The 27,819-nt window shown below is 44.1% G+C and overlaps 1 protein-coding gene across 1 annotated transcript; it reads left to right on the top strand.

Moving 5' to 3' along the window:
- Positions 1-209: 209 nt before the first annotated feature.
- On the top strand, positions 210-27,819 carry dusp4 (dual specificity phosphatase 4). The gene is made up of 4 exons (XM_063069082.1): positions 210-622; positions 7,088-7,224; positions 11,229-11,448; positions 22,989-27,819. Exons 1-4 carry the CDS (start codon positions 262-264, stop codon positions 23,372-23,374), a joined length of 1,104 nt encoding a protein of 367 aa, XP_062925152.1. The 5' UTR covers positions 210-261; the 3' UTR covers positions 23,375-27,819.

Genomic DNA, 27,819 nt, shown 5'->3' with positions numbered 1-27,819 from the left:
CTGACTGTTTCTGATTGTTTATAAAGTGGGACTGAATTGGAGTGACGGTGGAGTACGGTGCCAGTGCCGGCGCCGGCGCCGGCGCCAAGCTGCCCCGTGATGACGCGTCATTGTCCATACAAGGCTCGGAGCCGCGCTCCATTCATAAGATGAGCGGGAGGAGTGGCCAGTCCTCTCCCGGGAATTTACCGCGACGCTGGAGTGCGGAGTACGGGCTTGTTGATTTACAAGGCGAAGGCTGCGGGTAGTTGCGTCTTGAGGATGGAGGTGTCGGATGTAGAGTGCAGCCAGGTGAAGCGGTTACTGAGACAACACGGCCGTAAGTGCTTGCTCTTGGACTGCAGGTCGTTCCTGGCACACAGTGCCCACCACATCAGCGGTTCTCTCAACGTCCGCTGTAACACCATCGTAAAACGCAGAGCCAAGGGCTCCGTCACTCTACAACACATCATCCCGGCCGACGAGCCCCGCAGCCGGCTTCAAGCTGGCTTCTACTCCGCCCTCGTCCTATACGACGAAAGGAGCCCTCAATTTGACCTAGTCCGGCACGACAGCACCGTCAACACTGTCCTCAATGCACTGTCGGCAGCCTTCTGCCCAACTCACATCTACTTCCTAGCGGGTAAGGTTTATATCAGCAACAGCTCCCTCCCACCCGCCGCTCTTCCCTACTGTTGGAGAGATCTGAACTTGATTTAGCGTTGGAAAGCAGCCCGGCTCTAAGGTAGCGTTCGCGGCGTTCGGAGTGCACAGCTCCTGGCCTTCAGTTTGACGTTGCTGTTGCAATATAACCTACTTGCATCCATAATGGGCGATGGTAGCTTTTGGTGCTGGTGTTCTGGTCTACTGGTGCTGGTAAAATTGTGACATCTCACGCGGTCATTCCTCCTCGATAGCACCGACATTTTCATGGAAACTTTTAGTTTGAGCGCTCTCTGGTTACCGATCGCCCGAGTGCGGGTTTCAGTTCGTGTAAGCGAGTGTATCGCTGGTAGCGCTACGAATAACGGGGATTATAGTTTTATTTTAAATATGCGACCGCACATTAACAGGCAACATGTAAATTTAGCGAGGAAAAAATAAGAACAAAACAGCAATATATCGAGAGGGGTCATTCTGGATGGTAAATAGGAAATCCTTAATATTTTGCTTTCACTGGTCCGACTCCTTGTCTGTGTTGTTCCGGGCAGCTGTGCGGGATCCCAGTGCTGGGGGCTCCGCATCGTCTGTAGGGCAGCCTGAATGGCAGGTGGGCAATAGTGGCTGCAAGTAGATTCTGGCGTCCTACCGCCTTTAATCACAATTGGCAGAAACCCTTCCTCCCTTATACCGCCCAAACCACCTTGGCCATCGCCACCCCGCTGTCGCCCCTCACAAACTCGGCGCTGTCATCTGTGGCGTTTGCCCACATCTCAGTAACGAGCTCCAAACAAACACAACACAGCGCGCCACACTGCGCAATGCCGCATATCACAGCAACTGCTCGCCTCATTCGCAAACGGAATTGTTCGCGCTGTGCCTTTTATGAATTTAGTGTGGCGTGTTGTGGTGTTTAAAACCCCGGACGTTTCTGTATGCACACACTGAGATGGTCCACTGTTAAATTCTGTATTTGTGCAGAGAATTGACAACTATATGCAACCAAATGTTTTGCGGAAGAACGCGGTGACATTAGGCTGTTAATTACCGACAGTGCGAGGATGTGGTTCAGTTCCGCCTGGGACTTCATCGAAAAGTGTGACTCTGTCGCCGTTTGTTTAGGGGTTGTCTCAATAAGCTGCGGAATTTGAATGTTTACCTTTTAGATGAGTGAGTCTGTCCTACCCAAGCCAGACACGTGCATATTGTGTGGCTGTGGATGTGGCCATGGAAGTTTCTATCTGGTTGATGATGAGACGCGGAACAACGAATGCAGCTTCTTCCGAAGTATCAGTCCATCTGCTGGTCATCCCAAAACTGTCATCTGGGCCGAGCAAGGTTCGCTTATTCCGTGCTAAATCCCAATCTGCCTTCATTTATAAAAATGATCACCCTCAGCACAGAAACAGACCGAGCCCCTCACACTTCTCTAGGGTCCCCCTGTCCTTTTCTCCTTCCTGTACTCTTGCTGTTTTCGCTTGACTATACGCCAACACATCAGCCTGTTTTAACTATCCCACATAGAATCAAGTTTCACCTTCTTATGCCTGCCGGGGGCCGGGGCTTCCACGTTTTGGGTGGCGAGAAGCCGGTTCTACTCTCCTTCCGCGGTGAGTTCCATTTCCACCTGCTCCGAGTTCGTTCTCTGCATGCATAGCTGCTCATACAGGGAATTCTAGTGTCTAGTGCTTTGTAAAACAAACTTAGCTGAAATATAATTCGGCAGCACATCATTCATCCTTTCAGCCCATGAGGGGAGAGAAATAGATACTCTGTAATATTTCAGGCCGATGATATCATCTCAGCCTCACACTTGGCTTGGAACCCAAACCACTCTTGATGTGTTCACCGTCTTTGTCCCTTTCCTCAGAGGTGAGGAGAGTCTCAACTTTAGATTCATTACATTTTAATTCCATAATAATAAATCAAATGCGTAGGTTTTCAGTGTTCACTTTACGCAGCACTATAACTTCCAGATTTTCGAATTGCGTTTGACAACATGCTCACTCTGTCAGTGTAAACAAATGTGTTGGAACACCTTCAAGTAGCTCAATCATTAAAAGACTGGAATATCTTCATTCTCTTTCCCACCCCAGTTCGGATATCTGCGCACAAGATGTCTAACACTAATCGTGTTGAACATCCTTCAGTGAAGAAAGTACGATCAACATGATAAACATTTCAAGGCAACTTCACCGCAAATATTGGATATTAGCCATATATGATATTGATTTTGAATATTTTGATTACTGTAACTTAAATTCCCATTTTTAGTCAGCCAAGACTTCCAACTAATAGAAAATTGATGATGCCCTTCAGCCAGCACCAAAGAGAAATGGCCAGCACTTGCTGGGTCCAGAATTTGGAGGAAGCTGTCGGCTGGTTCACGGGGAAGTGGCACCTCTGAATCGTTCTGTTTGGACTGTCTGCCTCTTCTGCAGTAGCCCCAGGAAATTGTGGGAGCAACATAAAACCAGAGTGCCCACTTGTGCTGGGACAACTGGAGTGGACCAGACTTTAGCTCACTTGCTGCAGGCACAGGTCTCATTCCTGACCAGACTGGCATCAAGTTTACTCAAGCGATTGCCAATGCCAGGAGCAGATCAGGATGTGGTCAGCCCTGTTCGAATGAGATTTTTAAAGCCTCATACATCAGTTAAACAGGACCCTGAGGTTTTCTCCCACTGTTCTGCAGTTTGCTGTGTCACGTACCCGTGACGGGAATAAAGAACCAACAGAGATGGAAAACACTTTGGAGTCCAGTATTGCTATTAACTAATAATATTTATTAGTAACTACGCAATGTGTGGGCACGTGGCCAAGTGGGTAAGGCATTGGACTAGCGACCTGAAGGTCGTGAGTTCAAGCCCCAGCCAAGGGAACGTGTTGTGTCCTTGATCACACATTGCTCTGCGACGACACTGGTGCTAAGCTGTATGGGTCCTAATGCCGTTCCCTTAGACGACACTGGTGTCGTGGAGAGGGGAGACTTGCAGCATGGGCAACTGCTTGTCTTCCATACTACCATAAGAGTGAAGACTTTCCAGGCGCAAATCCATGGTCTCGCAAGACTAATGGATGCCTTTACGCAATACAGTAATATAATTGTAGATAAATCAAACAGGTTAGCAATGATTATATATATATATATAAGTGAGTATATCAGTAAGTGTGGAAATATATGTATGAAAAACCAAGCTTCTTTAAGTCTAGGGGTAAAAAGATACAGTCTTATGATGATGAGTAAAGTTCAGTTCAGTTCAGTTCATGGTGTTGAGTTGGGTAGTGATGGAGAGAGAGGGAGAGATTTGAGTCTTCAAGTGAGCTGACGCCATCGATCTCCTCGTTGTCCTTCAAAATCCTTTAAAAGTCACCAACTGTGACTTTAACCATGGGGACCAGTTTTCAATTGTCCATTAAATAATGCTGCCTTTGGTCACCATAGCAACTTACGAGCTACTCGGTGCTGTCTCCAACTCAGCAGAAATCCAAAAGTTACTTCCAGTTTCTTAAAGTGACAGTCTAACAGTTAGTCTTCGTCTCTCTCTCTCTCTCTCTCTCTCTTTCAAAACAACATATTGATGTTAAATAACTCTCCCTCTCTCTTTTCAAAAGCACAGTTAATAGGGGTAATTGAGCACAGTTCATAGGGGTAATTCAGGACCCCGTCACACTCCCCTTCATCAGGAAAAAAAGTTTGACGAAGATGAATTTTTTTTGTCTAAATGTAAATCACAGAGTTTGAAACAATACAGGTAAAATCATCAGAATACAGTGCAAAAATGTGTATATTTTCGAACTTAATATCTGGATAAGCAATCAGCTATAATATTGAAAGTACCTTTCACATGTTTGATTGTCAGATCAAATTCTTGCAATATCAGACTCCAATTTAACAACATTCTATTCTTATCCTTCATTTTAGTTAGAAACACTAATGGATTATGATCCGTATAAATCACAAGTGGTCTCTGGGCAACAGAAAGATTTTGAGGTCTCTGATCATAGGCCTCAACAGCTGCTTTGCTCATAAATTGAACAGCTATATCAACCCTATCTTGGAGAGGTGTCGACATGCCTCCATTGTTTACTAAACTTAACACCATCACCAGGCTTATAAGAACCATGTATACATCATGGAAGAGACCAAACAATCCACCCATCTGATTACGACCTTCACTTCGACTTGCTTCCATAACATCTTCCACCCCAAAACCATAACAATTCTTCTTCTTCTCGACAATATAACCTTGCAGGTTTCCACATGTCCAAACAAAATTCAACAGTGTAGCACATCCTTTCTCAGCAGGCCTTTGTCCTGCAAGCAGGGTCAAAGGTCATGTAACCAATCCAAACTTTTCCAGCACTATATCCAAAAGTCCAGGAACAGCACTTTTGCCATTATTTTCATTAACACTGACCTCATCAGTTTCCATCTAATCACCAACTTTTAAAACTCTGTCTAATACAAGTGACGGAGAATCGTCACATTCCACTGGTACCAAGGTTAACCCCTTATTCACTGAACCAAGATCATCTGACACACAAATACTGCATTCCTTTTCAACCAAGCCAGGCACTTCAGACTTTAACTGAGCTTTAACATAAGGTTCAGAACTCTGTGAATTCACAGGTACTTCAACAACCTGAACACATTCAATCGGGACAGCTACCTTTTCTGGGCTGTCATCACTTGTCCCAGTTTCAAATTCAAGGTCACCCTGAGCCTCCCAGTTATTCTCTGGCAAACTATTTTCTGGAGTAAACTCAACCTCGTGGTTTAAAACCTCTTCGTCTGCTTTCTTATCAAACCCCTGCAGGGTAGTGGCATCCTCTGCATCTGGGTATGCCCTTACATCATCAAGAACACAACTTTTCAATTCATCACACAAAACAAACCCTTCCGAGCTGCAAAAATCATCAGGGTCCAACACTAAACCTCTCGGCTGCCACATCTCCCTTTTAAACTGTCTCTGTCTTTCTGCCTCTTCTCCCCGTTTTGCTGCCTCTGCTCTCCCTTACAAACTGTTTTAATTTCAATTCATTCTCCATTCTTAATTTTTCCAACTGAAGCTGAAGCTCATCCTCAATACTAACATCCATTTCTGCTGTATTTCCACACAACCCAATCAAAAGAGATTTTCCCCAATCAATTCAAACAAGCCTCCCACAATTTGTTCATATCCCGGACGCAAGTCCCAATTTTGTCACATACCCTGTGACGGGAATAAAGAATCAGCGGAGATGGAAAACACTTTGGAGTCCAGTATTGCTAATAACTAATAATATTTATTAGTAACTACGCAATACAGTAATATAAATGTAGATAAATCAAACAGGTTAGCAATGATTATATATATATATAAATGAGTATATCGTAAGTGTGGAAATATATGTCTGAAAAACCAAGCTTCTTTAAGTCTAGGGGTCAAAAGATACAGTCTTACGATGATGAGTAAAGTTCAGTTCAGTTCGTGGTGTTGAGTTGGGTAGTGATGGAGAGGGAGAGAGGGAGAGATTTGAGTCTTCATGTGAGCTGACGCCGTCGATCTCCTCATCGTCCTTCAAAATCCTTTAAAAGTCACCGACCGTGACTTTCACAAAAGGGACCGGTTTTCTGTGGTGGAGCTATCCCCCAAGCGAGGGTGGACACATGGACAACTCCCCACCAGTCAAACTCTTTCCTCTTTCCACTGCAAGAGTGACTGATCGATCCTCCAAAACCCACTTTTTCTGCGGGCACAACAATGCTCATTCAGTGTCCAGAACATGTGTCTGAGGTCTATCATCTGACCTCCTATTTTATCTTCTGGTGCTGAGCATCAACTGTAATTCAAATAACTCCTCCTTCCTCTCTCTGTGTAAGAAATGCAAGCAGGCAAAAGTCCTTGAGAAGTATCAACAACCTGCCGAAAATCATAACATCAATTGTCCATTAAATAACGCTGCCTTCGGTCACCATAGCAACTTACAAGCTGCTCGGTGCTGTCTCCAACTCAGCAGAAATCCAAAAGTTACTTCCACCGCTTTAAAGTGATGGTCCAATGGTTAGTCTTCGTCTCTCTCTCTCTCACTCTTTCAAAACAACATACTGATGTTAAATAACTCTCCCTCTCTCTTTTCAAAAGCACCTAATGGGGTAAATGAGCACAGTTCATAGGGGTAATTCAGGACCCTGTTACAGCTGACTCACATCATCTCGCTCGTTTCAATAAGTGTCAGTCAGCTTGATTAGAAATTGAACATCCACAAACAGTGCATTTTCTGTGTCAGAGGCCCTTTTATAAGTGGTAATTCAGGTAATACCCAGAACACATTTCAAGCCCTTTGTGTTTTTGCACTGTGGGGATTAATGTTACCAGATCCCATCAGTCTTGTGAACTATATTGAATTCACAAAGCTACAGCAACTGGCACATATAATAAAAGTCTGTTTCTTTACGATGCAGGAGGATATGAGAGATTTTCTTCAGAATATCCCGAGTTCTGTGTGAAAGCAAAAAGTCCACCTGGAATCTCAACAGTGTCCATCATCGAATCACCTGAAACAAGCCTGAATGCCTGTGGGACTCCACTGCATGACCAGGTAGCCCCAGCCTCTCAGTGTCACTGCCTTTCATTTCAGTCCTCCCTTCCTCCCAGATATTGAATGCAGTGGAAGTTTTATGTCTGACGTGAAAAGTCTTTCCCCCAAATAGCTAATCCTTGTTTTGATATTCATAACTGGTTGTTAGCACCTTCATCCATGTTGCTAGGAGACATAAAGGGTAAATAACTGATGTGGATACAAATTTACCTCTGCCACCTCTTGCATGGCTGGTCATCTTGCAGGCCTAACAATGGACCTGCAACTATGCACCAAATTTCACAGCCTCGGGATTTCTCAAAGTTCCTCACAACCAGTGAAATGCTCTGGGAATTTTGGGGTTAATTTGGTTGAGCAAGGTCCCTCAAGCATTGCTGTGGAATTGCTAGAAAGCCTATTTCAGATGTTAGTTTTGGGGCAAATATTGAACAGGATTTCCTCCATGTGGAGATGTTACAATCAGAACTAAAAGGTAGCACTCTTATTAGTACACTGAGGTATGGTGTAAATCATGTGCTTGTACCTGTGTCTTAGACCAAACCCGTACTGCGGATCACCTACTCAACCAAAGTTAATACCAGAGACATAGTCTGCAAGTACAGCAGGATTCAGAACAGTAAAGGTTTGACCTCACTGTAAGTGTTACAGTTTACAGACATAAGAGGATTAATCTATACTCACTGGAGTTTAGGAGAATAGGGTTGGTGATCTCATTGAAACCTATTGAATATTGAAAGGTCAAGACATTGGACGTGGAGAGGATGTTCCCTATTGTGAAGGAGTCTAGGGCCAGAGGGCACAGCCTCAGAGTAGAAGGACGTCCCTTTAGAACAGATGACGAAAATTTTCTTTAGCCAAAGGGTGCTGAATCTGTGGAACTCATTGTCACAGTGTCTGTAGAGGCCAAGTTACTAGGGTATATTTAAAACAGTGATTGATAGGTTCTTCATTAGTAAGGACATCAATGGAAATTGGGAGAAGGCGGGAGAATGGAATTGAGAGGGATAATAGATCAGCCATGGAGCAGACTTGATGGGTAGAATGGTGTAATTCCGCTCCTGTGTGTTCAGGTAAACACATTCCGTACATTGTGCACACCCGTCTCCATACAATGCCCAAGTAAATCATTCCCTATTCCTCATGCAATGAAAATCAAAGCCAAATTAAGCTATGGAGGTCTCATTAATGTTTAATAAAACAATTCTCTAATCGTATTTATTGAGAATTAATTAAGAATATTCATTACTTTTTTATTCACTTCCCACTGTCAGAACAACCAAGTGTTTCAGGTAGATTAATGGTTTTTCCTTAACCTTCTGACACATTGTAAGGTGCCATCTGTGGCCTGAACTACAGAATGTTTCAGAGTTTTCACCCATACCAAGTCATTCTGATGCCCTCCTTGTTATGTGTTACTGGAATGGGGCAGAGGAGGGCCACTGTTACGACCTGTAGCAGGCTCCTGGTTGTTAGGGCCACTGTTTCGCAGCTGCTGAGCTCAGGTACTTGGTGTGTGGAGTCTGCACAGGGTCCTCTGACTATGTGGGCTTCCACAACTTCGTCAACTTTCCTTCCACATCCCTAAGCCATTTAACTGGCTTTTGTAAATTACCCCTTAATGCAGGTGATGGGTAAAAAAATGAAATGGGGTCAACAGGCATGTGAAAGCAAGTAACTACTAGGACTACAGGGTAAATTGGTTTCTTATTGTCACATGTACCAGGGTATGGTGGAAAAACATTGTTTTGCATGGTATCTGCACAGATCATTTAATTACATCAGTACATTGAGCAAAGCAATAACAGAATGCAGAACAAGGTGACAGTCACAGGGATAGTGCAGTGCAGGCAGACAATGAGCTGCAAGGCCATAATGAGAAAGTTAGTGAGGATGAGTCCATCTTATTGCACTAAGGGCTTATTGAATAGTCTTACAGCAGCGGGAATAGACACTGTCTTTCAGTCTGGTAGTATGTGATTCCAAGAATTTGTATCCTCTGCCCAATGGGATGGGGGAGAAGAGAGTGGATGGAGTGTTTGATTACGTTGGCTGCTTTACTGAAGCAGTGAGAAGTATCGATAGTCAATGGAGGGTAGGCAGGGAGATAGTGAGAGGGGAAATGTGACTGATGAGATTGCTCTGTTGGGAGATAGCATGAACTCAGTGGGCTGTCGGGTGCTAATGAAGAAGTAAAATTTGTCCCCTGGGCCAACTACTCCCATTTTCTTTTCTCCAGCAGAGAAAAGCCTCAATTGTCTGGGGTCGAAATCCCCTCTACCTCCACATCTCCTCAAAGATTTACAGTACAATGCATGACTGAGTCTGGATCAACATAGAACATAGAACAATCCAGTACAGCTCAGGAACAGGCCCTTCAGCCCACAGTGTTGTGCCTAACCAGCTAAAAAGTGAATCAAAAACAGCCAAAAACTAATCCCTCCTACCTCCACAATGTCCATATCCCTCCATCCTCCTCACATTCATGTAGCTCATAAAAACCTCTAATTTATTTAACTCGATGTCGCTCCAAAGAGAACAGCTGAAGTTTTACCAGCCTCTTATGTCAGCACATCCCTTCTAAACCAGACAGCATCGTGGTAATCCTCTTCTGCACCCTCTCCAAATCCTCAACATCCTTCCTGTAGAGGTGTGACCAGAACTGGACGCAATACTCCTGATGTGGCCTAACCAGAGTTTTATAAAGTTGCAACATTACCTCTTGACTTTTGAACTCAGTGCCTCGACTAATAAAAGCAAGCATTCCATAAACTTTCTTAACCATCTTATCGACCTGTGGAGCCACTTTCAAGGAGCTGTGAACCTGGACCCCAAGATCTCTCTGCTCAGCAACACTTGAGGATCTTTCCTTTAACAGTGTACTGTCTCCATGCATTTGTCCTGGAAAGATGCAACACCTCACATTTATCTGGGCTAAACTCCATCTGCCATTTCTCTGCCCCTATCTGCAACTGATTTATATCCCACTGTATTCATTGCCAGTCTTCTACACTATCCACAACTCCACCAATCTTGATATCAACCGCAAACTTGCAAACCCACCCATCTAAATTGGTCAGTTTTCTGTTTAGGACTGATATTTCTGGAGGAGTAAGCGTAGGGAAGAAAGAACATCTGAGAGAATCAAGAATGAGGCAGAGTTATGTTTATTTAAATGGATGTATGGGTACAGGAGTTGAGTTAGTGTAAAAGGAGGAAATACTCTGAGTAGACCATTCAGTCACATTGTATATATCAAACAAAATCACGATGTACATCCAACAAAATCTATCAAGTCTTTAAAATGAAATAACTCAACATGCATGTTGTTTTAAGTGGATACTGTATGTCCAAATGACAATGCCTAGAACTTGTCTAAACAATAGGATTAACTTCAGTGTAAAGTTCTGATGGTTGAGCCTTGCCTTGGATTGAACCTCACTTGTTAATTCTAGCAACTCCTTGGTTGATAACTTGGATTGGTGGGGAAGATGGGGGTGTGGCATTGCCATTTGTCAAAGTTTCCTTTGTAGCATTGTGGCTGGCCACATGACTAGATTATGCCAAGCAAGGTCCTGGCGCCAGGAAGGAACTGGATGATTGGATTCGGGTGGCTCTCAGCCAGCAAGTTCAGTTTTATGATCTGGACTTTGTGAGGGCGAAGGGTATCAAAGGAACAAGCACCTCCCCACCCCCCCCCCCCAGCAAAATCTATAGGAACGAATGCTGATGAAGACTTAAATACAGAAAATACTCTGCTTATCTTGTGAAAGATCAAGCCAGTTTTATTATGTACAGAATAATTGTTTTTGCCATTGGTTAAGATATAATAAGGTCATTCATAAATCAGAGCCAATATTCCTGAATGAGGTAATGCAGTGAGAGCCTTGTTGCCTCACAGCATCTGTCAAGAAATGGAGAATAGGTGTGGAAGATCACTCCTGTACAATAAATTACTGTTATTGTGGTGACTACTGTTAAACACTCGACTTTACATTTAATTATAGGGTGGTCCAGTGGAAATTCTCCCTTTCCTTTATCTCGGAAGTGCGCATCATGCTTCAAAAAGGGACACGCTCGACGCAATGGGGATTACTGCTCTCCTGAACGTCTCTTCCAACTGTCCAAACCATTTTGAGGATCATTATCAGTATAAATGCATTCCAGTGGAGGACAACCAGAAAACAGACATCAGTTTCTGGTTCATGGAAGCAATAGAGTACATCGGTAGGAAAGATTGCAATAATTGTATTTCACCGTGCAGTACTGTCTCACATTCTCCATCTTTTTCTTCAATTGTCAGTAACTTAGTGATTGACATTAAATATCATTGTTCCCAGGTTATTGCATTCCAGTTTGATCTGTTACAGAGAGCATTGTCCTTTAAGTCCACGTATTTGGTGTTGGTACAGGAACTCAGGGCCATGAGCATTATTTATCTAAAAGAGCAGTCCATGATCATTCAGCCTTTTATGGAATCTGGGGTGTCCCTTCCTGTCTTTAGTGCAAAGCTCTGTTCAATGGAGTGTAGTGAGATCTATTTTGTCTTGGAGCTCTACCGAGTGGAAATAGATGCCTTGGCCCCATTCGTTCATGTCAACCATGCAAACTATCAAGTTCATCCCACTTCCTCATCTTTGGCAAATGGACCTCTAAACCATTACTGCTTAACCATTTTCTTTAGATGTTGTTACTGTACCTGCCTGAACCACTCTCTCTGGCAACTCATTCAAATTACACACCACCCTCTGCGTTAAGAAATTGCTGCCCAGGTCTATTTTAAATCTTTCACCTCTCATTCCACCTATGCCCTTCTAGTTTTTAGCTCCCCTGCTCTTAGAAAAAGACTATGCGCATTCATTGTATCTGTACCACTTATGCTTTTATACATCTCTATAAAGCCATCCTTCAATCGCCCACATTTCAAGGAATAATGCTTTAGCGTGCCCTATATCTCCTTATAACTCAGAATCTAGCAGCATCTTTCAAACCTTCTTCACACTCTTTCCATTTTGACAATCTTTCTTTTACCGGGGTGACCAAAACGGTACCCTAATACTCCAAGTGCAGTCTCACCGATGTTTAGTACAATGTTACGTCCCAGCTCGTATATTCAGCACTGACTAATGAAGGCTATCACGCTAAACACTTCCATTAATAGGGTATATTTACTAATACATTTCTAAATGGCTGCCAATAAAAAGAATTTGAATAAAAATTATTAAAAGTGAATCTGAGGCAAAAAAAATTGCTGACTAAAGGTACAGGAATCATCCATTCAGTTCCTTGGGTCCACCTTTCACTGGATCACACCAATCTGCCCCTTTACTGACAATTGTTCATTGTTTCTGAGATCTATAAGCTCCTGATGTTTAATTACAATTTTACATTTGGGTGTGTTGTACACAAGGTTTCCTGTTTACATGTAGCCAAGAACTACTGAGATAAACTGCTGTGTGTGATAATCAATGTTGCTATTTTGTTAAATTCCCTGAGGAATTTTCAACATGGGGCTAACAGCCGTTTCATTATTTTCTTTATTCCCTTTTGGCAAATTGGAATCACATATATTGCCCATATCATTAATCCTTGGATAATATCCAGTAATTATATGGAAATCCAAAAATATTTGCGAGAGGATCACTAATTTCCTTCCACACATCCCTGAGCGTGCTACTTTTAACCCATCTGGCTCAGCACGTTAGTTGACATTTAAACCAGCAAGTGCCTGTCAATAAATAGAAATAACTTGAATAAGGGAAGAGGAAATTTTCATAGACACAAAGATTGTGTAATTTTATTATGGCTAGGTAGGATATTGACCATTGGATAATCCAAGGTCCAGTAAAGATCGCAAATTCACTAAGGAATGCATAGAACTTCACTAACAATCTGTCTGCAGATCTGATTGACAGTAATAGACAATTCCTGTACAAATCCCAATGATTAGGACCCATTTCACACCTTGTATTATTTTCAAAAAGAATTACTTGTAGAGCGTTTCAAAGAAAGTCATATTACAGGACAGTTCTGGAGACCTATCTGTTATTGCTTTCCTCATGTACTGATATAATTAAGTCACCCTATCAGTAAGCTTGAGAAAATGCAGGGACAACTTACAAGGATGTTGCTGAGACTTCAGGACCCGAGTTGTAGGGCAAGGTTAAAAATAATAATGTAAGTCGCATCTGGAATTTTTCCGAGTAGCGGATGACTTCCTCCCACGCCGTTCTGACGTAGTTGGAATTCGCATACGAGGCAAGTTACAGCAGTGCTTTGCCGTTGCCTTCTGCCGGGTGAGTTTTTTTTAAAAAGAGATCACCAGCTCTTAACCCCCGCACGGATGGAAAGCATGCCGGGGGGGAGCCATCTGGGTTTGAACTTCAGAACCTCCGCTCCACAGTCCAGCGCTGATGCCACTATGCCACCAGCCGACAGGGCAAAGTTAGGAATTCACTTAATGGATGTGGGGAGATCCTAGAGAGGTATGAAAAATTTGGAGGGTTCTAGATTGGGTGAATGCTAGCAGGTTCAGGTTGGGTGAGACTAGAACTAGAGGTCACAAGTTAAGGGTGAAAAGTGAAATATTTAAGGGAAATCTGAAGGGTTCTTCATTCAGAGGGTGGTGTGAATGTGGAACAAGCTGCCAGTGGAAGAGGTAGACGTGAATTCAATTGTAACATTTAAGAGAAGTTTGGAAAGGTGCATGGACGAGAGGGGTATGGAGGACTATAGTCTGGGTGCAGGTAGGTGGGACTAGGAAGGAGACCAAGCCAGCACAGACTGCGTGGACCATGGGGGCTTGTTTCTATGTCGTGGTGCTCTATGACAGAATTATTGCTTGTGGGCACAACAATGGGGAGAGTGTTGTTTTCTGATGGGATGGGGTGGATTTATGTTAGTTATTGTCACAAAAACCTGAGGTACAATGAAAGGCTTGTCTTGCATACTGTTCATGCAGATCCATTCATTACACAGTGCACTGAGAACAAGGTAAAACAATAACAGAACGCAGAATAAAGTGTAACAGCTACAGACAAATGAGCAATACATAAGACCATATGACATAGGAGCAGAATTAGGCTATTTGGCCCATCGAGTCTGTTCACCATTCAAACATGGCTGATCCTTTTTTTCTCCTCCTCAGCCCCACCCCCCAACCCTCTGCCTGTAATCTTCGATGCCGTGTTCAATCAAGAACCTATCAAGTTCTGCCTTATATACATCCAACAACCTGGCCACCACAGCTGCCTGTGGTAATAAATTCCACAAATTCACCATCCTCTGGCTAAAGGAATGCAGGTGGACAATAAGGTGTAATGTCATAATAGGGTAGATTGTGAGGACAAGATCCATTTTATCAAACTAGGAAACCATTCAATTGTCTTGTAACAGCCAACAGGGCGGAAGCTGTCCTTAAGCTTGGTGGTGCGTGGTTTCAGTCAATTGTTTTATAACAGCAGGGTAGAAGCTGTTCTTAACCACACCACCAAGGTTTCAGACTTTGGTATCTTTTGCTCAATGGGAGACGGGACGAGAATGTCCAGGGTGGGAGAGGTATTTGAATATTTTGGTTGATTTACTGAGGCAGTGAGAAGTATAGACAGAGTCCTGGATTTCATGATGCGCTGAGTTATGACCACAGCTCTGCAGTTTGTTGCAGTACTGGGCAAGGCATTTGCTCTAGCAAACCATGATACATCCAGCGAGAATGCCTCAGTAAAAATTAAGGGTCGACAGCGATAAGCCTCTTAAGGAAGCTGAGTTTTCTTGTCTGCGGCACGTATGTAGTTGGGCCTGCACAAGAGATGTTCATTCTTAAGAACTTGAATGTCTAAACCCTCCTGACCTCAGCACCACTGATGTAAGCTGGAGAAGTGGACCGCCCACCTTCCTACAGTCAATGATCAGCTCTTTTGTTTTGCTGACGTTGAGGGAAATTCCTGACAGCATGTTAATAAGCTCTCTATCTCCTTTCTGGATTTGCCATAGAGAGCTAGAACACTACAGCACAAAAACAGGCCCTTCAGCCCATCTAGTCTGTGCGAAACTATTATAAACACAAAATAATCTGCAGATGCTGCAAAAGATCAAAGCAACACTTTCAGTACACTGGATGAACTCAGCAGGTCAGGCAGCATCAGTCAGAAACAATGAATCGACGTTTCGGGCCGAATCTATGTACCTTTCCAAATTACTCTTAATGGTTGAAATTGAACCAGCACCCATCACTTCCACTGGTTGCAAACTCTTACCACCCTCTGAGTGGTTCCTCCTCATCTTCCCCTTAAATTTCACCCCCCACCCTTAAACCGTGACCTCCAGATCTCGTCCAACCTCAGTGGAAAAAGACTGCCTGAATACCCCTCATAATTCTGTTTATCTCTATAAAATCCCCCCTCATTCTCATAGGCTTCAGGGAATAAAGTCCTAACATTCAACCTTTCCCTGTAACTCAGATGTCAAGTTCCTGGCAACATCCATGTCAATGTTCTCTGCACTCTTACTGAAATCACTTCTGTAGGTTGGTGAGCAGAACTGCACACAATACTCCACATTGGGTCTCACCAACATCTTGTAGAACTTCAACGTAACATCCCAACTCCTGTATTTAATGCTTTGATTTATGAAGGCCAACATACCAAAGCTTTCCTTATGACCTGTGACATCACTTTCCAGGAACTATGGAACTGTATTTCCAGGACCCTCTGTTCTACATCACTCCTCAGTACCCTACTGTTCACCATGCAAGTCCTACCCCGCTTTGTCCTCCCAATATATCACACTTGTCTGCCAATTTTGAAGCCCATTTTCCCAAGTGGTCCAGATTTTGTTGTGAGCTTTGATAGCATTCCTCGCTGTCAACTATATACCCCAATCTTAGTGTCATCCGCAAATATGCCGATCCAGTTTATGACGTTATCATCCAGATTGTTGGTATAGATGACAGACAACAATAGACTCAGCACAGATCCTTGTGGCACACCACTAGTTACAGACCTCCATTCAGAGAGACAACCCTCTACCCTCTACTACCACTATCTGATCTGGCTTCTGCAGTGAAGCCACTGTCTAATCCAAGGTATTACATATTTCTGAATGCCCAGTGACTGAACCTTCTTGACCATCCTCCCATGTGGGACCTTGCCAAATGCCTTGCTAAAGTCCTTGTAGACAACATCTACTGCCTTTTGTTCATTGACTTTCTTGATAACTTCCTCGAAAAACTCTATAAAATGGTTTAGACCCCACCTATCACGCACAAGTCCATGTTCACTATCCCTTATCAGTCCCTGTTTATCCAAATACGTATATATCTGCTCCCTTGGAATACCTTTAAATAACTTTCCCACGACTGACATCCCTATAATTTCCCGGCTTATTCTTAAAACCTTTCTGAAACACAGGAAAACATTTGCTATCCTCCAATCCTCTAGCACCTCACCCATGCCCAAGAAGATTTTAAATACCTCTACTAGAGCCCCTGAAATTTCTACAAGGTCCAAAGGAACACCTTGCCAGACCCTGTGTGCAGTTATGGTCCAAGACCAGAGGGAGAGACACTGAATCAGATGAACAGTTCACTGACTTTTGATAAGAACTGTGCAGAACTAAAGGAAAAACAATAAATGCCAAGTCCAACAGGGCCATTAATTAAAACTCTCAAACTAAAAGCTAATGCCAACACTGTGACTTGGAAGCAGTAGCTTAACACTAAATAAATACCACTTCACAGAATCAATGTCAGCAGTAGTATTCTTTCCCGGAACAAGGACAAAGGTAAGCAGGGAGAGTTGATATTTCTGTGCTTCTGCTCGAGACTTGGCAAAACTGAAAGAAGAGGATAGAAGTTAAATACCACCACAATAAAACACTAACATCCGTACTCATGAGCATAATTGTTGACCCCATTCAACAGTTCGCCTGCAAGGGCACCCAGACCCACAGTAGTGTCCATGGTTGTGACACTGAGGATTTATCCATCCCAATTTCGTCTCAAGACAATAAGCACCTCCTCCTCTGTAATCTGGATGCAGTTCATGACCTCACTGCAGTGTTCCCTCACTTCAACAGACTCTGTGTCTTCCTCCTGAGTAAATAGAGATGCAAAAAATCCATTCAAGATATCCACCATCTCTTTCAGCTCCATGTATACATCACCACTGTGATCTTCAAGAAGACCAATTTTGTCCCTTGCTATCCAATTTCTCTTGTCTGTAGAAGCCTTTGGGATTCTCCTTCACCTTGTCTGCTAGAGCAGCCTCATGTTATCTTCTTGCCCTCCTGATTTCCTTCTTGCATTTCTTATACTTTCCTGTATTTCACAAGTACCTATCTGGCTACACCTGCTATACTGTACTCCTTCTCCTCCTTCTTAGCCAGGGGTCCCTAAATCTGGTATGCTTGCTTTCCATTCTGACAGGAATGTACAAACTTTGAACTCTGAAAATTTCATTTTTGAAGGGCTCCCATTTACCAAGCACACCTTTGCCAGGAACTCTGTTCCAATCCACACTTGTCAGATCTTTTCTGATACCATCAAATTTGGCCTTTCTCCAGATTAGAATCTCAACTCAAGGACCAGATCTATCCTTTTCCATAATTATTTTGAAACTAATGGCATTATGATCTTTAGATCCAAAGAGCTCCCCTACACACTTCTGTCACTGGCCCTGTCTTGTTTCCTAATAGGAGATCCAGTCTCTCTCTAGTTAGGACCACTATACATATATTGATTAAGGGAACTTTGCTGAACACTTCTACCCCATCCAGCTCTTTCACAGTTTTGGAGTTCCAGTCAATATGTGGAAAGTTAAAATCACTTACTGTCACAACCTTATGTTTCTTGAAACTGCCTGCAATCTTCCTACAAATTTGCTCCTCTAAATCCTGCTGTGTGGTCTGTAACATAATCCTATTAACATGGTCATCAACTTCTTATTCCTCAGTTCCACCCATATATCCTCACGAGGTGAGCTTTCCAGTCTGTCTTGTCTGAACTCTGCTGTGACATTTTCCCTACTAGCAATGCCACCCCTCCCCCTTTAATCCCTTCTGCCCTATCATATCTAAAACAATGGAGCCCTGGAACACTGAGCTGCCAAATTTCACTCATGGCAACAATGTCATAATTCCACATGCTGATCCATGACCTAAGCTCATCCGCCTTTCCCACAATACCCCTTGCAGTGAAAAGGATGCAACTCAGAACACTAGTCCCGCCGTGCTTAACCTTTTGATTCCTATCTTTATATGCAGGCTTAACAACATTTTTTCCCCACAACTACTCCACTATCTGCTATGGTGATCTTGTTCCCATCCCCTTGCAACTCTAGCTTAAACCCCTCCCCCCCCCCACCCCCGGTGTAGCACTAGCAAAACTCCTCACAGGGATATTAGTCCTTGTCCAGTTCAGGTACAAACTATTCCATCTGGATTGGTCCCACCTTCCCTGGAAGACAGCCCAATGATCCAGGAATCTGAAGTCCTCTCCTGTATTATCTTCCTATTTCTGGCCTCACTAGCATGTGGTACGTGTAGAAAACCTGAGATCACACTTGTGTTTGGTTTATGCTGGGATGGGATGGATTTTTGTTGGGGTAGTGAGAGTATGTGCACAAGCACATTCAAGAGTGAACTTGTACTGTTGTGAGACTGTGTTGGGTTAGTGAGGGTGTGCGTATGTTCGAGAGTGGACTTGTACTGTTGTGAGACTGTGTTGGGTTAGTGACGGTGTGCGTATGTTCGAGAGTGAACTTGTACTGTTGTGAGACTGTGTTGAGGTAGTGAGGGTGTGCGTATGTTCGAGAGTGAACTTGTACGGTTGTGAGGTTGTGTTGAGGTAGTGAGGGTGTGCGTATGTTCGAGAGTGAACTTGTACTGTTGTGAGGTTGTGTTGGGGTAGTGAGGGTGTGCGTATGTTCGAGAGTGAACCTGTACTGTTGTGAGACTGTGTTGAGGTAGTGAGGGTGTGCATATGTTTGAGAGTGAACTTGTACTATTGTGAGACTGTGTTGGGGTAGTGAGGGTATGCACATGTTCGAGAGTGAACTTGTACTGTTGTGAGACTGTGTTGGGGTAGTGAGGGTGTGCGCATGTTCGAGAGTGAACCTGTACTGTTGTGAGACTGTGTTGGGGTAGTGAGGGTATGCGCATGTTCGAGAGTGAACTTGTACTGTTGTGAGACTGTGTTGGGGTAGTGAGGGTGTGCGCATGTTCGAGAGTGAACTTGTACTGTTGTGAGACTGTGTTGAGGTAGTGAGGGTGTGCGTATGTTCGAGAGTGAACTTGTACTGTTGTGAGGTTGTGTTGAGGTAGTGAGGGTGTGCGTATGTTCAAGAGTGAACTTGTACTGTTGTGAGGTTGTGTTGGGGTAGTGAGGGTGTGCGTATGTTCAAGAGTGAACCTGTACTGTTGTGAGACTGTGTTGGGGTAGTGACGGTGTGCGTATGTTCGAGAGTGAACTTGTACTGTTGTGAGACTTTGTTGGGGTAGTGAGGGTGAGCGTATGTTCAAGAGTGAACTTGTACTGTTGTGAGGTTGTGTTGGGGTAGTGAGGGTGTGCGCATGTTCGAGAGTGAACCTGTACTGTTGTGAGACTGTGTTGGGGTAGTGAGGGTATGCGCATGTTCGAGAGTGAACTTGTACTGTTGTGACACTGTGTTGGGGTAGTGAGGGTGTGCGCATGTTTGAGAGTGAACTTGTACTGTTGTGAGACTGTGTTGAGGTAGTGAGGGTGTGCGTATGTTCAAGAGTGAACTTGTACTGTTGTGAGGTTGTGTTGAGGTAGTGAGGGTGTGCGTATGTTCAAGAGTGAACTTGTACTGTTGTGAGGTTGTGTTGGGGTAGTGAGGGTGTGCGTATGTTCAAGAGTAAACCTGTACTGTTGTGAAACTGTGTTGGGGTAGTGACGGTGTGCGTATGTTCGAGAGTGAACTTGTACTGTTGTGAGACTTTGTTGGGGTAGTGAGGGTGAGCGTATGTTCAAGAGTGAACTTGTACTGTTGTGAGGTTGTGTTGGGGTAGTGAGGGTGTGCGTATGTTCAAGAGTGAACCTGTACTGTTGTGAGACTGTGTTGGGGTAGTGACGGTGTGCGTATGTTCGAGAGTGAACTTGTACTGTTGTGAGGTTGTGTTGGGGTAGTGAGGGTGTGCGCATGTTCGAGAGTGAACTTGTACTGTTGTGAGGCTGTGTTGGGGTAGTGAGGGTGTGCGTATGTTCGAGGTTGAACTTGTAGTGTTGTGAGACTGTGTTGGGGTAGTGAGGGTATAGTATGTTCGAGAGTGAACTTGTACTGTTCTGAGGTTGTGTTGAGGTAGTGAGGGTGTGCGCATGTTCGAGAGTGAACCTGTACTATTGTGAGACTGTGTTCAGGTCATGAGGGTGTGCGCATGTTCGAGAGTGAACTTGTACTGCTGTGAGGCTGTGTTGGAATAGTGAGGGTGTGCGCATGTTCGAGAGTGAACTTGTACTGTTGTGAGACTGTGTTGGGGTAGTGAGGGTATGCGTATGTTCGAGAGTGAACTTGTACTGTTGTGAGGTTGTGTTGAGGTAGTGAAGGTGTGCGTATGTTCGAGAGTGAACCTGTACTGTTGTGAGACTGTGTTGGGGTAGTGAGGGTGTGCACATGTTCGAGAGTGAACTTGTACTGTTGTGAGGTTGTGTTGGGGTAGTGAGGGTGTGCACATGTTCGAGAGTGAACCTGTACTGTTGTGAGACTGTGTTGAGGTAGTGAGGGTGTGCGTATGTTCGAGAGTGAACTTGTACTGTTGTGAGGTTGTGTTGGGGTAGTGAGGGTGTGCGTATGTTCGAGAGTGAACCTGTACTGTTGTGAGACTGTGTTGAGGTAGTGAGGGTGTGCGTATGTTCGAGAGTGAACTTGTACTGTTGTGAGACTGTGTTGGGGTAGTGAGGGTATGCACATGTTCGAGAGTGAACTTGTACTGTTGTGAGACTGTGTTGGGGTAGTGAGGGTGTGCGCATGTTCGAGAGTGAACTTGTACTGTTGTGAGGCTGTGTTGGAGTAGTGAGGGTGTGCGCATGTTTGAGAGTGAGCTTGTACTGTTGTGAGACTGTGTTGAGGTAGTGAGGGTGTGCGTATGTTCAAGAGTGAACTTGTACTGTTGTGAGGTTGTGTTGAGGTAGTGAGGGTGTGCGTATGTTCAAGAGTGAACTTGTACTGTTGTGAGGTTGTGTTGGGGTAGTGAGGGTGTGCGTATGTTCAAGAGTGAACCTGTACTTTTGTGAGACTGTGTTGGGGTAGTGACGGTGTGCGTATGGTCGAGAGTGAACTTGTACTGTTGTGAGACTTTGTTGGGGTAGTGAGGGTGAGCGCATGTTCGAGAGTGAACTTGTACTGTTGTGAGACTGTGTTCAGGTAGTGAGGGTGTGCACATGTTCAAGAGTGAACCTGTACTGTTGTGAGACTGGGGTAGTGAGGGTGTGCGTATGTTCGAGAGTGAACCTGTACTGTTGTGAAACTGTGTTGGGGTAGTGAGGGTGTGCGTACGTTCGAGGTTGAACTTGTAGTGTTGTGAGACTGTGTTGGGGTAGTGAGGGTATGCGTATGTTCGAGAGTGAACTTGTACTGTTGTGAGGTTGTGTTGAGGTAGTGAGGGTGTGCGCATGTTCGAGAGTGAACCTGTACTGTTGTGAGACTGTGTTGGGGTAGTGAGGGTGTGCACATGTTCGAGAGTGAACTTGTACTGTTGTGAGGTTGTGTTGGAGTAGTGAGGGTGTGCGCATGTTTGAGAGTGAACTTGTACTGTTGTGAGGTTGAGTTGGGGTAGTGAGGGTATGCACATGTTCGAGAGTGAACTTGTAATGTTGTGAGGTTGTGTTCGGGTAGTGAGGGTATGCACATGTTCGAGAGTGAACTTGTACTGTTGTGAGACTGTTTTGGGGTAGTGAGGGTGTGCGTATGTTCGAGAGTGAACTTGTACTGTTGTGAGACTGTGTTGGAGTAGTGAGGGTGTGCGCATGTTCGAGAGTGAACTTGTACTGTTGTGAGACTGTGTTGGGGTAGTGAGGGTGTGCACATGTTCGAGAGTGAACTTGTACTGTTGTGAGGTTGTGTTGGAGTAGTGAGGGTGTGCGTATGTTCGAGAGTGAACTTGTACTGTTGTGAGGTTGTGTTGGGGTAGTGAGGGTGTGCGTATGTTCGAGAGTGAAGCTGTACTGTTGTGAGGTTGTGTTGGGGTAGTGAGGGTGTGCGCATGTTCAAGAGTGAATTTGTACTGTTGTGAGGTTGAGTTGGGGTAGTGAGGGTGTGCGTATGTTCGAGAGTGAAGCTGTACTGTTGTGAGACTGTGTTGGGGTTGTGAGGGTGTGCGCATGTTTCTGAGTTAACTTGTACTGTTGTGAGGCTGTGTTGGGGTAGTGAGGGTGTGCGAATGTTCGAGAGTGAACGTGTACTGTTGTGAGACTGTGTTGGGGTAGTGAGGGTGTGCGTATGTTCGAGAGTGAACTTGTACTGTTGTGAGACTGTGTTGGGGTACTGAGGGTGTGCGCATTTTCGAGAGTGAACTTTTACTGTTGTGAGACTGTGTTGAGGTAGTGAGGGTGTGCGTATGTTCGAGAGTGAACTTGTACTGTTGTGAGACTGTGTTCACTTGCATTAACTTATTCACTTATTCTAATCTGAATAAAAAATAGAAAATGAATTCCAGGTTGGACTACTGTGTACATTTCTTCATTTTGATTGTGTTCAGGTTTCTTTCTTCTGTGTTTTTTTTTACGCAGTGTCTGCTGTGTTTTCTATTTACAGATTCTGTTAAAAATGTTGACGGCCGAATTCTGGTCCACTGCCAAGCTGGGATCTCAAGGTCAGCCACCATTTGCCTTGCCTATCTAATGATGAGGAAACGAGTTCGGCTGGAAGAGGCCTTTGAGTTTGTTAAGCAGAGACGGAGCATAATTTCACCCAATTTTAGCTTCATGGGACAGCTGCTACAGTTTGAGAGACAGATCCTGGCCTCCTCCTGCTCTGCAAAATCTGCCACTCCGTCAGGAGTTCTCAGAGAGCAGAAGAAGGCATCATCAACCCCGACCTCACAGTTCGTCTTCAGCTTTCCTGTGTCTGTCAGTGTTCACTCAACCCCAAATAATCTGAATTACTTACCCAATCCGATCACCACATCACCAAGTTACTGAAGGACTAGAATTTGTCTACGTTTAACTGAACATCCAATCCAGTAGTGTGTTAAGCAATCTGTCCACCTACCGTAGACGATGGACAGTTTAAATTGACCTAGAACTGAAACTAGCTAGTTTAACATTTCGTGTCTGAACTGTTCAGTCTGGAAGGATTTCTTTGCAATAAGTTACAATTCACTTTCGAATAAACAGGATGTTTGACTTTCTAATGAACTAGTTTGTCACAGAGCCATAGAATACTACAGCACAGAAACAGGCTTTTTGGTCCGCCTAGTTTGTGGCCAATCTGCCTAATCCCATCGACCTGCACCTGGACCGTAGCCATCGAATCCTCTCTCACCCAAATTTCTCTTCAATGTTGAAATCGACCCCATATCCACCATTTGCGCTCACAGTTTGTTCCACACTCTCACCACCCTCTGAGTGAAGATGTTCCACCCTGCATTGAGCATTTCACCTTTCAGTCTTCATCCATGACCTCTAGTTGTCGTCTCACCCAACCTCAGTGGAAAAAGCCTGGTTGCATTTACCTTATCTATACCCTTCACAATTCTGTATCGCTCTATCAAATCTCCCCTCAATCTTCCACATCCTAAGGAATAAACTCCTAATCTATTCAACCTTTCCAAGGATCCTCAAGTCCTGGCAACATCCTTGTAAATTTCCAACTTTATTGATATCGTTCCTGTAGTTAGGTGACCAAAACTGCACACATTACTCCAAATTAGGCCTCACCAACGTCTTATACAATTTCAGCAGATCGTCCCATCTCCAGTACTCAATACTTTGATTCATCAAGGCCAATGTGCCAAAGGCTTTCTTTACAACCCTCTCCACCTGTGACACCGCTTTCAAGGAATTATGGATTTGTATTCCCAGACTGTCTGTTCTGCCACTTTCCTCAGTGTCCTACTGCTCACTGTGTTAGTTCCATCTGTCATTTTGCAGCCTATTTTTCCAACTGGTCCAGATCCCACTGCAAGCTTTGATAGTCTTCCTCACTGTCCACTACATCTCCAGTTTTGGTGTCATCTGCAAATTTACTAATCCAGTTAACCACATTATCATCCAGATCATTGACATAGATAACAAACAACAATGGACCCAGCACCGATCCTTGCGGAATTCCACCTGTCACAGGCCTCTAGTCAGAGAGGCAACCATCTACTACCACTCTTTGGCTTCTTCCATGAAAGCAATGTCTAATCCCGTTTACTACCTCATCTTGAATGCCATGTGACTGAAACATTTTGACCAACCTCCCATGTGGGACCTTGTCAAAGGCCTTGCTGAAGTCCAGGTAGACAACATCTACTGCCTTGTCTTCATCAACTTTCCTGGTAACTTCCTCGAAAAACTCTATAAGATTGGTTAGATACAAATATCCACGCACAAAGTCATGTTCACTATTCCTAATCAGTCCCTGGCTCTCCAAATACTTAAATATCCGATCCCTTAGAATACTTTCCAGTAACTTTTCCACTAGTGATGTCAGGTTCACTGGCCTATAATTTCTTGGCTTATTCTTAGAGCTTTTCTTAAACAATGAAATAACAGTAGCCATCCTCCAATCCTCCAGCACCCCATCCATGGCTGAGGATGTTTTAAACATCTCTGCTTGGGCCACTGCAATTTACTCTTAATATATCTGTAGAAACTCTTACGATTCTCCTTTACCTTGTCTGCTGAGGCGACCTCATGTCTTCTCCCAGCCTTCCTGATTTCCTTTTTAAGTGTTCTCTTGCATTACTTATACTCCTCAAGTACCTACCTGCCATGCACCTCCTTTTTCTTAACCAGGGTCTCAATATTTCTCAAAAACCAAAGTTCCATAAACCTGTTATTCTTGCCTTTTATTTCAACAGGAGCATACAAACTCTACTCTCAAAATTACCCTTTTGAAGGCCTCCCACTTACCAAGTACACCTTTGCCAGAAAACAACTTGTCCCAATCCACACTTGCAAGATCCTTTTTGATACCATCAAAAATGGCCCTTCTCAAATTAAGAATCTTAATTCGAGGACCAGACCTTTTCTTTTCCATAATTACCCTGAAACTATTGGCATTTTAAGACCATAAAATCTAGGGGCAGAAGTAGGCTATTCAGCCCTTCCAGTCTGCTCTGCCACTTCAACATGGCTAATTAATTATCCCTCTCGATCCTGATTATGATCACTAGATGTTAAGTGTTCCCCTAAACAAACTTTTTTCATCTGCCCTGTCTCATTCCCTAATAGATCTAGATTTGCACTATCTCTAGTTGGGACTTCTATGTATTGATTAAGGAAACTTTCTTGAACACATTTGATATACTCTTTCTCATCCGGCCCTTTTACAGTATGGAAGTCCCAAACAATATGTGCAAAGTTAAAATCACCTATTATAACAACCTTTTGTCTCTTGCAGCAGTCTGCGATCTCTGTAAATTTACTGCTCTAAATCCCACGGATTGTTGGGTTAATTAATCTATAGATTAATCCCATTAACGTGGTCATACTTTCCTTATTCCTCAGTTCTACCCGTAAAGCCTCACTAAATGAGCTCTTCAGTCTGTATTGACTGAGCAGTGTCGTGACATTTTCCCTGCCACCCCTCCCTCTCTAATCCTTCCCACTCTATCATGTCTAAGCCAAAGGAACCCCAGAACACTGAGCTGCCAGTCCTGCCACCAAGTCTCACTACTGGCTACAATGTCATAATTCCAAGTGCTGATCCATGCCCGAAGCTCATCCACTTTTCTTACAATACTCCTGCACTGAAATATACGCAGCTCAGAACATTAGTGCCACCATGCTCAACCTTTTGAATCCTGACCTTGTCTGCAGGCTTTACAACATCTTTCTCCACAACAACTTCACTATCCGTGCTGGCAATCTGGTTCCCATCTCCCTGCAACTCTAGTTTAAACCCCTCCCCCTACACCCCATGTAACACCAGCAAAGCCAACCCTTCAATACAGATCTCACTTTCCTTGGAGGAGAGCCCAAAGATCCAAAAATCTGATTCCTTGCCTCCTGCTTAGTTACATGTTAGACTGTATGATCTTTCTATTTCTGGCGTCACTAATTCGTGGCGTGGGTAGCAATACTGCGATCACATCCCTGGTGGTTCTGTCCTTTAGCTTAACACCTAACTTGCTGAACTCCCTCTGCAGAACCTCGTCACCCCTCCTACCCATATCTTTGTTACCTACATGGACTGCAACCTCTGGCTGTTCACCATCCCTCTCAAGAATGCTGCAGACTCAGTCTGAGATGTCCCTGACTCTGGCACCTGGGAGGCAACAAACATCTGGCAATCTGTTTTTTTTTTGCCCACAGAGCCTCCTTTATGTCCAACAAATCCCCTATCACTACAGCTTGCCTTTTCTCCGTCTTTCCTTTCTGAGCCATAGAGCCAGACTCAGTGAAAGAGACTTGACCGCTGTGGCATCCCTCTGCTAGGTCATCCCCCTCCAGTAGTATCCAAACTGGTATACCTGCTACTGAGGGGAATGGCCAAAGGGTACTCTGAACTGGCTGCCTATCCCCTTTCCCCTCCTGACAGCCACCCGGGTACATGTATCCTGCACCTTGGGTGTAGCTACCTCCCTGTATGTCCTGTGTATCAACCCCTCAGCCTCCCAAATGATCCACAGTTCATCCAGTTCCAGCTCCAACTCCTTAACGCACTCTGTTAGAAATTGCAGCCAGATACACTTCTTGCAGGTGAAGTTGTCAGGGACACTGGAGGTCCTCCTGCCTTCCAACGTCCCATAAAAGGAGCATTCCACTATCCTGTCTGACACCCCCCCCACTCTAAATGTGCAATAAGGAGGAAAGAAACTATAAATAGTAACAAAAATCTCTCCCAAACTTTGATGAGCCAAAAGTTTGAACTCCCCACTCCAACACTGGCCCACTCACATAATGGCTGCTCCACTTAAGCCTAATTTCTTGTTATCGATCCTTGCCAAGTGCCTAATTATGTGCAAGCCAATGTTTATCTCATTATTTATATTGCAACAACTGATTAATGCAAGATTCCTTCTCTTCAAGCAAGTTACCAGAATAGTTCTCCACAATAAACTTCCAGAAGGCATCTCTCTGCCAGTGTTAAATCATACTGGGACTTTATTCTGGCTTTGTACAAAAATCTGGAATGGATGAATGAAATACAACACTCACACCATCTGAGTGGAAGACAACCTGCAATCAACAATTCACACCAATCCCCTGCCATGTGCCTGACTGAAGAATCATGCAATGGACAGTTAGGAAACCCACATCCTCACTTCTCTCTTGGTTTCCTTTCATGGTTTACCCCCTTTCTGACCCAATTAGACTGGGGCAGAGCAGAAATCAAGGAGAGAAAAAAACACCAGCATACATTTACTTGTGTATTTGAAGATCTGTTGTGGAGATCATAGTTTTTGTGAAATTAATAAGAAGATGTCTAATGA

This window comes from Mobula hypostoma, chromosome 16 (genome assembly GCF_963921235.1).
Source record: "Mobula hypostoma chromosome 16, sMobHyp1.1, whole genome shotgun sequence".
Lineage (NCBI taxonomy): Eukaryota > Metazoa > Chordata > Chondrichthyes > Myliobatiformes > Myliobatidae > Mobula > Mobula hypostoma.
This window is presented reverse-complemented; position numbering and strand designations above follow the sequence as displayed.

What these genes read in the sequence shown, in the direction of transcription:
- dusp4 (XM_063069082.1), top strand. Translation starts at nt 262, where the DNA reads ATGGAGGTGTCGGATGTAGAGTGCAGCCAGGTGAAGCGGTTACTGAGA. An exon ending in TCACATCTACTTCCTAGCGG is followed by an intron (nt 623 to 7,087) that starts GTAAGGTTTATA and finishes TTTACGATGCAG; the next exon opens with GAGGATATGAGAGATTTTCT. An exon ending in GGAAGCAATAGAGTACATCG is followed by an intron (nt 11,449 to 22,988) that starts GTAGGAAAGATT and finishes TTCTATTTACAG; the next exon opens with ATTCTGTTAAAAATGTTGAC.